We start from the raw sequence: 12,140 nt of genomic DNA, 5'->3' as shown, positions 1-12,140 counted from the left end.
AAGTAACTTGCTCAAGGTTACTCAAGTATCAGGTGGAGGAGTGAATGCAAATCCAAGGCAGCCTGATTCCAAAGGGCTTCTCGGGACCTGCGCTACCATCACGACCAACATGATATGGTCCAGGGCCATCTGCCTGCTCTCCTGGATGCCAGGCTGAGCATTTCGAAGTGACATGGTTTCTATTGGTTTTTCTAGAAAGCATTTTTCAAATTCTAAACATTTCATGTTATCGGTATTGAGGCACTCCATCCCAGATGACAGATATTTAGATCTGAATAGAGAGCAGTGATATCTTCTTTTAATCCAGGTCAGAGATCCCCAGACTAGAGTCTGCGGGCTAAATCCGGATCACCACCTGGTTTTGTACAGCCCTGGAACTAGAAATGTTTTTTCCATTTTTAAATGGCTTGAAACAATCAAAGAATAATATTTCATGCCCTGTGAAAATTACAAGACATTCAAATATCAGTCTCCATAAATAAAGTTTTATTGGAACAAAGACACACCCATTTGTTTGGGTACCATCTGTGGACACTGTCATGCTACGACGGCAAAAATGAGAGGTTGTGACAGAGACCATATGTTGTGCAAAGCCTAAGATATTTACTAAATGGCCTAGGATAGGAAAAGTTTGCTGAACCCTGATTTAGGAACTGAACACAGGACTAGAAAACAACTGAAGCTGTGTCTGTTTGATTCCATACAATGGAGATTAAAAATAGTACCTATCTCCAAGATTTGGTGTAAAGAATAAGCAGTTAACAGATGTAAAGCCATTAGACTAGTGCCTGACACAGAGCATGATCTCTCCTCGCCCTCAGAATAGCATTTGTTCCCTTCCTAGCCCTGCACGTGCCTGAAATCAGAAATATGACTTCGACTGGAAGTGTCAGGAAGCATGCCAAGATATTTACAGTAGAGCAAAGTCCTCTCTTCAAAATAAAAGTCCTCGAATTGGTATCATTTGCGTTGGGTTTGACTCAGATCTCCAATGCCTAAGCATTTCAAAGACTTAATCTAAAAATTCATACACAGAGAAAAGCTACAAATGTTCAGAGAAGGAAAAGGGTTCAAAACCAATGGAGAAAAGGTAGAGACCCTGATAGCACTAAGATACCCCTGAGTCCCCCTGACTCACTGAGGAGGAAATCATTGAATAGTCAGGTTTTCAGGAAGACATTAAGATCAATTAAATAGAAATTTGTTTTCCTTTCAAATCTCCCACTGGACATTTGTTTCTGGCCAAAACTCTGTTTGGTAATGGAAAATAATGATTTTCTATCCTTTAAATCTGGAACCAGGAATTGTTCTGCTAAGATTAATAGTGTCTCTAATGAGTCATTTAGAGATAAAGACCAGTGTTTAGTTGAATTCTTTTTCAAGAACTAACAATTCTCTAAAGATATACTTTTCTAATAAACTAGGTGAGGTCAAGTAATTATGTACTTAACTATGTATCTCCCTTCTGCCTGTCTTGAAAACTTTTTTTGCCAAGAGAAACACTCTCTCTCTTATTGATCCTCTTTTAGCATACCATTACATAGAGTACAAAATCATACAGCATCCCAAGGATGAATGCAAATTATTAATGGACATTAATTGTGGAGTGAGGTGTGGGTCTTGACAGCAATGACTTGGGCTGCTTGGAGCACAGGTGGACAGGGAAGGGGGTGGGTTTGGATCCACCTGAACCATTTGGGTCTGTGAGCTCCAGAATTAAACTCTTGGGTAAAAGACCAATAGAATGGTCTGCTACCGCAAAGTAGAATTCTCAATTTGAGTTAGGTTAGATTTTGCTGCAACTTGGTTGCAACTTTAGAGTTTGTTTACCACTGGCTCCAAAGCTTGAAAGTGCGCTCAGAACTTGCCTTTCATCAGGGCTTGGGATCTTAGCATCCACGAGACTCTGGAGAGTTCTCCATGCTTTATGGCTTGGCTGCCAACTTTCTGAGCTGCAGGAAATCTCCTCTTCTCTCCAGTCCCACCCACGGCTCTCTGCACCTCAGATGACCATTTTCCTTCCTGTGGTCATGTCCCCCGCCCTTGGCAAGGGATGTCCTGCCCTGGCTGAAGGTCTGCAGTGCCTCCGAGGGGTTTCACTCAGCTCTCCTGCCCTGTCTGACGTTGGCATACTGCCCCTCTTCACTCAGTGAAGGCCTGGGGTCCAATGGTGGTGGGAAAGTGCAACTCACTCTGTAGCTGGAGTCTTTGGGGTCCCAATCAGTCAGGTCAGCCCACTCGTGGTCACTAAATGCTTGTTAAAGGTTTGGCTCGTTCCCCTGCCCCCCAACTCTGGCATATTCCTCCTCCTCCCACCACCACCAGAGGTAAAAGCAACAGCAGGTCTCTGCGGTCCCAGGAAATGCATTCTGGATTTTAGTACCTTTAGGTTTCTTTGCATCCTCAGCTCTCAGATGGGTTTAAAAAATATGACTTTGGGGCTTCCCTGGTGGCGCAGTGGTTGGGGGTCCACCTGCCGATGCAGGGGACACGGGTTCGTGCCCCGGTCCGGGAGGGTCCCACGTGTCACGGAGCAGCTGGGCCCGTGAGCCGTGGCCGCTGGGCCTGCGCGTCCGGAGCCTGTGCTCCGCCACAGGAGAGGCCACAACAGTGAGAGGCCTGCGTACCGCAAAAAAAAAAAAAAAAGACTTTGTAGTTTATCTAGCTTGCTGGTGGTGTCTTGGTGATAGGGGGAGATCCCTCTCTCGTGCTTTCCACATCCTCACTGGAAGTGAGAGTCCCTAGTCTGTCACTTCTAATTCTTTACTTAGGGACATTATCTCTCCTAAGGTCCTTGGGGAACATTAGGGACTGTATCTGTGCAGAGCATTAGATAGAACACTACAAATTTGGGTGACTGCCATGATATGGGGGAGACATACGGTGATGCTCTGGGACAGGGGCAAGACACATAGAAGAACAGCCACTTAGAAAGACATCAGAGTGCTTTACAGGAACACTTAGGTTTCAGGTCAAGTTCTATTGCTTCACAACTGCGTAGCCTTGAATAAGTTAATTTCTCAGGCCTCCGTTTCCTTATTGGTAAAAGAAGGGGGTTTCAAACAATCCAGTGGAGGACTGAGGTGAACTGACTGAGCAGGGACGGTGGCGACTCAGAGAACAAATGATTCTTTTAAAGAGTGCTGCCGCTGTCATGTAGGTGACAGGCATGTTACCAAATCCCCCAGTTGCAAGTAAGCTAGATCTTTACGGGAGCTGATTCCATTTTCCAAAACTATTATTTGGCCAAAGAACCTACATCTGGGTGAGAGTGTAGTCCAAGGACTGTTATTTTTTTTAATTTATTTTTATTTATTTATTTTTGGCAGAGTTGGGTCTTCACTGCTGCACGCAGGCTTTCTCTAGTTGCGGTGAGCAGGGGCTACTGTTTGTTGCGGTGCGTGGGCCTCTCATTGCGGTGGCTTCTCTTGTTGTGGAGCACGGGCTCTAGGTGTGCAGACTTAGTAATTGTGGCTCGCGGGCTCAGTAGTTGTGGCTCGCGGGCTCTAGAGTGCAGGCTCAGTAGTTGTGGTACACGGGCTCAGTTGCTCTGCGGCATGTGGGATCTTCCGGACCAGGGTCGAACCTGTGTCCCCTGCACTGGCAGGCGGATTCTTAACCTCTGCACCACCAGGGAAGTCCTAGAAAGCTAGACATTTTTGAAACTATAAATCCTTGCCAGGAAGCCATGGCACATGATTTACAGAGATTGTGAGCTTTGAGAAATAAAAAGAGATACTGACTCTTTAAAATACACTCAGTGTCATCATTACTTCCAGCACAAACCACACTGCATTAGATCATTATGGGAGTGGCTAATCCGATAATTTTTCTGCTCTTTAAGGGCAAGGAATATACTTCATCAAACTGCTTCACCGCCAATTGAGCTTTCTGAATATTTAAAAGCTGATGACCTGTTACTGAAGCTAATCCAAAGGTCTTTGCTTCTAATGAGAAACCTGATGAGTAGAAACTCCAGGAAAACCTCCAGAGAAACCTATCATGGTTCCTGATAGTGAAATCAATCTTATTCTTGATCTTCAACCCCCTCTGAGGACCCCCCAGGACTAATGGTATGGGTATTCCCTCTTAACCCAGATGGTCATGATTAAAGCTGTGGAAAACAGAAACCAAAAGAGTCAAAAATAACAACTGTCACGTCCCCTGGGGGTTGTTGCAGTGGCTTCCTCCAGCCACCAGAGGGCTCTAGAAGGAGGAATAACCTATTTCTAAGCAGTCCCATTGCTAGGATCTCATCTCTGCATATCAAACTCAAATAAAATCTATAAATTATGAGATTATTTCTTATACATAGTTTTAAAAACAAACATGGATCTTTTGTCTTAAAATTATCTGTGGAGTCAGGATAGTGAAGCAGAAATTGATTCTAGACCTGCTCTACTAGATGTTTAAAACAAAGGTCAGCAAACTAGAACCCATGAATCAAATCCAGTCCACCATCCGTTTTGTCAATAAAGTTTTAGTGAATCACAGCCCACTCATTTATGTATTGTCTATGTCACCCTACAAAAGCAGAGCTGAGTGGCTGCAATAGAGACCATACAGCCCAGAAAGCCAAACAACTTTATTAACTACACCTGATCTAGAAGAATTATTCAGCCTCAGTGAGTTTTAGCATAGACATGTATTCAAAAATGTGAATCATATTGATACATATCTACATTCTCCAGTTCACAGGTTGTTAAGAGGCCCAAAGATGCCTTTCTAAAATCTTTCTAAATAAAATTCTATTAGCTATATACCTATTGGAATGGCCAGAATCCAGAACACTGAAAACACCAAATGCTGGTAAAGATGTGGAGCAACAGGAACTCTCATCCATTGCTGGTGGGAATGCAAAATGGTACAGCCACTTTGGAAGACAGTTTGTCAGTTTCTTACAAAATTGAATATACTCTTACCATACAATCCAGCAATGATGCTCCTTGATATTTACCCAAAGGAGATGAAACTTTATGTCCACACAAAAGCCTGTCCATGGATGATTATACCAATTTTACTCATAACTGCCAAGACTTGAAAGCAACCTTATGTCCTTCGGGAGGTGAATGGATAAATAAACTGTGGTACATACAACGGAATATATTATTCAGGAATATGAAGAAGTGAGCTATCAATAAAAGACGAGCAGGAATCTTAAATGCATATTGCTTAGTGAAAAGAGCTAATTTGAAAAGGCTACATACTGTATGGTCCCAACTGTATGACATTCTGGAAAAGGCAAAACTATGGAGACAGGTAACAGATCAGCAATTGCCAGAGGTTAGGGAGGAGGGAGGGATGAATAAGGCAGAGCCCAGAAGGTGTTTAGGGCAGTGAAAGTATTCTGTATGATACTATAATGGTGGATATACGTCATTATACTATTGTCTAAACCCACGGCATATACAACATCAAGAGCGAACCCTAAGGTATCGATGTAGGTTCATCAATTATAATAAATGTTCCACTCTGGTGGGGGATGGATGATGCTATGGGGAAGGTTGTACATGTGTCGGGGCAGAGACTATAGGGGAAATCTGTATACCTTCCACTCAATTCTGGTGTGAACCTAAAACTCTTCTAAGAAATAAAGTCTATGAAAACAAAAACTCTATTAGTCAATGAGATTGTGAAGGCCATTAAGAGCTGTTTGCCAGCTGTTTCCAGTCTGCACCTTCTGGACACGTGATAGAACTGCACTTCCTTGCTGTTGGGTGGGACCACGTGGCTAATTCTGGCCACAGTGGTAAAGCAGAAGTGATATGTATCACTTCCAAGCTGAAGCAGGACCTTTCACAGCTCTCTTTTTCCTGGCAAACTCAAGTTTGTGACTGACTCGAGTGACAATGACTAGCACAGTCCCCAGTTGACCTCTGGTGAGTATACAGCAGAGCAAGAAGTAAATAAATAAATGAACAAACAAACCTTTCTTGTGAGCTTATGGAGTTGTTTCCTCAGGAAAATCTAGTTACCTTGACTGGTACAGAGATGATAAATAACTATGATATTATATTTGCAAAACTATGTCTTCTCCCCCCTGTCAGTCAATGATGTGGCACATCTGAAGAAGCAAAGCTGCCCTAGCCACGAACTTCAATCTCCACTCACAAATCTCTTCAACATTTAAAGGAGTCTAAGCACTTAGTTCATGCAAACTCTTACTAAAACCTTGGCCTTACATTTTCAAGCACCTCAAAACTCCAGAGTCTCTCTCTCTCTCTCCCTCTCTCTCTTCCCCCTAAAGAACTCCCTTATTAATGCCTGTCTATCAATCCATCTTGGGTCCACCTTCAAGCACTGTGTAGCCTCCTAAGGAGGAAAGTTCTTCCGCCCTGATTCATTTTCTCCCAAGAATCACAGCTTTAGTACCTTCCACAGAGAGCACAGGAGAAGAAGGATTCTAATCAAGTAAAAAGGCTGGAGAAGATTGTGAACCCACAGAGCTAATCCTGTTTATCGGGCAAATCATGGTCATTTCTGCTAATGTCTGAGTGTCTCTATTGGCATCTCTTTTGTTTTCTTCCTTGACTGGGTCAGAAACCGGGTAGGGAGCAAGAGGTTATTTGGGCGGGGGAGGGGGGAGCAGGCTCAAACCCCAACAAAGGCCAACTGGAAACCATTCAGGAAGTTTCCATAACAACAGATCATTGATCAAGCATTATCCCTTTGCTGTGTGGGAGGGTCATGAGTGCTGTGATAACCTTGGAGAGTAAGATGGTAACACCTTGGTGCAGCCTCATATGGGTCTCTTCCATCTATGACTCCTTCCTGGAACTGTCAGGTTTGCAGAGCAATCCAACCAGAGGTCCAATTCCCACACAAGAAGATTGATACTTTCATGACCTGTGTGCAAAGGGCTCGCTGATCCCCCAGGGCAACCTCAGTCTCTGTAGCAGGTTTCCAACCGATTCTATTGATAGAAAGCCCCTTCTCTTCTGCATTGTCAGCTTGCCTGCTCTTCTTATCGTTCCATCCAAACCTGAACTCTCTCTCTGCTGCATTGTTGCAGAAGGAAACACATGACTACTTAAGGAGAAAAAGGAGCAAAAGCACATAGGAAAATACCCTCTGAATGTCTCTTTTCAGTATCACAGGATATCTGGCTGTTTCATCCTCCAGACATACAACTTTGACTTCTTCACAAGGGCTTTCTGGGTGTTACAAATGTGTTGGGCAACAGGAAAGCAGCTTTGGCCAAGCCATGGAGTTTACTTCCAAGGTCTACAAACCATAGCTGACTCTTGACCCTGTCTATTCTCTAGATGCATGAAGACTACTTTCAGGGTTGTCAACAGATTCAAATGCTGGCACAAGGTCCAATCTACAGCTTTCTTATTATAAAAAACAATCTGGAATCTTCTTGGCTCCACTCATTTGCTCATGAAATCCAGTGGGTCACCAAGTCTTCCTGCAACGTCGCTCAAAATCCTCTTCTTTCAGTTTTCTCTACTCCATTTCTTGTTCAGGTCCCCAGCATGTCTTGCCTGGATGACAGCTCTAACTGATCCTCCTGCCACAGTCTCCACCCTCTGGGCCATCGCCATCATGATCACTGTGGAACATCAATGTGACTACCAGGTTGCCTTATGGCTGCTCAGCACAGGGAATAAGAGCATGGGTATGAGTGTCAGGTAAGGGCAAGGTTCAAGTCCTGACTCTGCTACTAACAGTGTAAGTCCTTCAGCCACTCCAGGCTGTGCTTTCTTCACCTCAGACAGGGAACAACAATAGCACAAACCTCGTAGAGTTTGGCAGGACTGAGTGGGGCGATGCATGTAAGGCTCTTAGCACAGTGCTTGGCATCCAGTAAGAGCTCAATAAACGTTTATTATCGGGCTTCTCTGGTGGTGCAGTGGTTAAGAATCCACCTGCCAATGCAGGGGACATGGGTTCAAGCCCTGGTCCGGGAAGATCCCACATGCCACGGAGCAACTAAGCCTGTGAGCCACAACTACTGAGCCTGTGCTCTAGAGCCCATGAGCTGAAACTACTGAAGCCCGTGTGCCACAACTACTGAAGCCTGCGCACCTAGAGCCTGTGCTCTGCAACAAGAGAAGTCACCGCAATGAGAAGCCCGTGCACTGCAACAAAGAGTAGCCCCCGCTCGCCACAAGTAGAGAAAGCCGGCGCACAGAAACAAAGACCCAATGCAGCCAAAAATTAAATAAATGAATAAATTTATATATATATATATATATATATATATGTATATATATATATATATATATATATATATAAAAAATGTTTATTATCATATATTCTGAGCATTTGAGACCCTGCAAATTCTGGTCACAGCAGACCGTTCAATCCCCTTTCCCTAACAATCTGCACAGTGGATGTGACTGCTTCATCCAGAGGGTCTCACCCTGTGCTGCTCAGACACTGCTGGTCCACAAGCCGTCAACTGAAGCACTGGAACTTTACTTTTGCCTCTAGCATGTTTGTTCCCAAATTGTAAAAAGAGTAGGCAGACTGTCGTATTTTCAACAAAGCTTTCATTGGGAGACAATACCCTAAAATTACCCATAGAGACGGTATGTTGCTTTCTGAAATCTGTACAATTTTTGATGTCTAATCATCTTTACCTCTTAAGGATAAGGGTCATCTTTTTTAATTTTTTGCGGTACGCAGGCCTCTCACTGTTGTGGCCTCTCCCGTTGTGGAGCACAGGCTCCGGACGTGCAGGCTCAGGGGCCATGGCTCACGGGCCCAGCCGCTCCGCGGCATGTGGGATCTTCCCATACCAGGGCACGAACCCGTGTCCCCTGCATCGGCAGGCGGAGTCTCAGCCACTGCGCCACCAGGGAAGCCCCAAAGGTCATCTTTTTAAAGCTGAACTATGCTGTCACCTTTAATGCCCACATGTACACTCTTCTCAGAATTACCAGCAGGGGGAGTGCCTGCATAAAGCAGGGATCTCAGCACTCCCTCTCAAGGGGACAGTCATTTGTTCCAGGATTCATAATCCAGTGACACTATGGGGGGTTTTGGGGTTTTTTTTTATAATTACCAGAAGTGCAGAAGATGGGAGCATCTCAGCATGCACAGTTCTTCATCCATACTTGTCATAGCACAGCCCAGGCTTGCTATGATTATCAAAATGAATTTTCTGTGATTTGCAGGGATCTATATTCTAGTTACAGATTAGGACACCTGAGTTACCTGGATTCCAAACTGGTGATGATTCCTATTCATGCTTCATTTCCTTCCTGGTAGCCTATGCAGAACAGAAGCATCACAATGCTCCAGGGCACAGACTCTAGAGCCAGGCTGCCTAGATTCAAATCCAGCCTCTGTCACTTGCTAGCTGTGTGATCCTGGGTAAAATGCTTAATCACTCTGCGCCTCAGTTCCCTCATCTGTAAAATGGGAACAACCATGGCACCTATCTCCTAAGTTGTTGCGAAGATTAAATGAGTCAATATGCACAAGTACTGAGAACAGTGTCTGTGAATAAATAAACAGTGAATAAATACTGTATGTGATTTCGCTACTCGTACTCCTCTGTAGTTATCAATCGTCCTGGAGCATCACAGACAAGGAAAAGAGAAGCAGATGCTGAATCTGTCATCTGGAAAGCAGCTCAGCAAAGGAAACCTTGTCAATGGATTCTACTCTACTTGGAGTCAAAGCTTTCAACAATGGCCACAGGAAGGGAAGAGGCAATGCAAAATTCAAAATAGAAAGGATTACTTATTTATCCTAGATTTCATGTTCAGAAACCCAGGGTTGTTAAAACCCAGAAGAAACTATATGGCTCTAATAACTGCTGATGGTTCATAAACAGCCACACAGGGGACCCCACATTATTGAGATTGTCACTGATGGAGGACCTTGACAGTGCCCAGAAATACTGACCTGCCACCTGAAAGAGTCTACCCATACATCACAAATATTCTTCACAACACGATTTGCACATTCCCTGCAATAAGAACACTTTCTCACCTCTATCATTTCTAACAAATGTGTACCCCTATTACCTGAGTTCATTTTTATGAATTTCCACTATTTTTCTTTCCAGCTTCTGTGACTGCTTGGGGAAAATCTCGAACTCACTGATGTAATTCTCAGGATGCTCGTCAGGATCATAGTCACCGAGCTCAGCTGTAAACAGAAAAAATAAAGAGAAAAAGAAAGGTTAAAAACAACAAGAGCAGTGTCCTTGTCCCCGCACTGAACCACAGCCCACCCCTGCCTCTTCCGGAGACCTTCCAACACTAGAAGCAATATGGCAACTTCTGTCAAGCCAGAAAGATAAACGTTTGGGTTGCTTTGGCTGTGTGGCTAACAGGGTCTTTGTGCTATGGCCAGGTGTCAGGCCTGAGCCTCTGAGGTGGGAGAGCCGAGTTCAGGGCATTGGTCCACCAGAGACCTCCCAGCCACACGAAACATCAATCGGCAAGAACTCTCCTAGAGACCTCCATCTCAACGCTAAGTCCCAGCTCGACTCACGACCAGCAAGCTCCAGTGCTGGACACCCCATGCCAAACAACTAGCAAGACAGGAACACAACCCCACCCATTAGCAGAGAGGCTGCCTAAAATAATACTAAGTTCACAGACACCCCAAAACACACCACTGGAAGTGGTCCTGCCCACCAGAGAGACAAGATCCAGCCTCACCCACCAGAACACAGGCACTAGTCTCCTCCACCAGGAAGCCTTACACAACCCACTGAACCAACCTTACCCACTGGGGGCACACACCAAAAACAACGGGAACTACGAACCTGCAGCCTGTGAAAAGGAGACCCCAAGCACAGTAAGTTAAGCAAGAGAAGACAGAGAAATACACAGCAGATGAAGGAGCAAAGTAAAAACCCACCAGACCAAACAAATGAAGAGGAAATAGGCAGTCTACTTGAAAAAGAATTCAGAGTAATGATAGTAAAGATGATCCAAAATCTTGGAAATAGAATAAATACAAGAAATGTTTAACGAGGATCTAGAAGAACTAAAGAGCAAATAAACAATGATGAACAGCACAATAAATGAAATTAAAAATTGTCTAGAAGGAATCAATAGCAGAATAACTGAGGCAGAAGAATGGATAAGTGATCTGGAAAATAGAATAGTGGAAATAACTACCACAGAGCAGAATAAAGAGAAAAGAATGAAAAGAATTGAGGACAGTCTCAGAGACCCCTGGGACAACATTAAATGCACGAAAATTCGAATTATAGGGGTCCCAGAAGAAGAAGAGAAAAACAAAGGGACTGAGAAAGTATTTGAAGAGATTATAGTTGAAAACTTCCCTAATATGGGAAAGGAAATAGTCAAGTCCAGGAAGCACAGAGAGTTCCATACAGGATAAATCTTAGGAGAAACTGGATAAATATATGCCAAGACACATATTAATCAAACTATCAAAAATTAAATACAAAGAAAAAATATTAAAAGCAGCTTTTATACTATTTATATTATAAAATTAAATATTATATAATTCATATAATATAAATTATATTATATATTTAATATAAAAATATTAAAAGGGAAAAACAACAAATAACATACAAGGGAATCCCCATAAGGTTAACAGCTGATCTTTCAGCAGAAACTCTGCAAGCCAGAAGGGAGTGGCAGGACATATTGAAAGTGATGAAAGGGAAAAACCTACAACCAAGATTACTCTACCAAGCAAGGATCTCATTCAGATTCGACAGAGAAATTAAAACCTTTAAAGACAAGAAAAAGCTAAGAGAATTCAGCACCACCAAACCAGCTTTACAACAAATGCTAAAGGAACTTCTCTAGAAGAAGAGAAGGAAAGACCTACAAGAGAAGGAAAAGACCTACAATAATAAACCAAAAACAATTAAGAAAATGGTAATAGGAACATACATATTGATAATTACCTTAAATATAAATGGATTAAATGTTCCAACCAAAAGACCTATGTCTGTCTGAATGGATACAAAAACAAGACCCATATATATGCTGTCTACAAGAGACCCACTTCAGACCTAGGGACACATAAAGACTGAAAGTGAGGGGATGGAAAAAGATATTTGATGCAAACGGAAATCAAAAGAAAGCTTGAGTAGCAATTCTCATATTAGACAAAATAGACTTTAAAATAAAGACTATTACAAGAGACAAAGAAGGACACTACATAATGTCAAGGGATCAATCCAAGAA

The 12,140-nt window shown here is 43.2% G+C and overlaps 1 protein-coding gene across 2 annotated transcripts in view; it reads right to left on the bottom strand.

The window, feature by feature from the left end:
* FRMD3 (FERM domain containing 3) overlaps positions 1–12,140 on the bottom strand; it is a 307,607-nt gene that overhangs the window by 81,207 nt on the left and 214,260 nt on the right. For both annotated transcript variants that reach the window (XM_065878625.1, XM_065878624.1), the window contains one exon: positions 9,984–10,107. In XM_065878625.1, coding sequence (XP_065734697.1) covers positions 9,984–10,107 — 124 coding nt within the window. The remainder of the gene's footprint in view (positions 1–9,983; positions 10,108–12,140) is intronic.

Source organism: Phocoena phocoena, chromosome 6 (assembly GCF_963924675.1).
Source record: "Phocoena phocoena chromosome 6, mPhoPho1.1, whole genome shotgun sequence".
Taxonomy (NCBI): Eukaryota; Metazoa; Chordata; class Mammalia; order Artiodactyla; family Phocoenidae; genus Phocoena; species Phocoena phocoena.
This window is presented reverse-complemented; position numbering and strand designations above follow the sequence as displayed.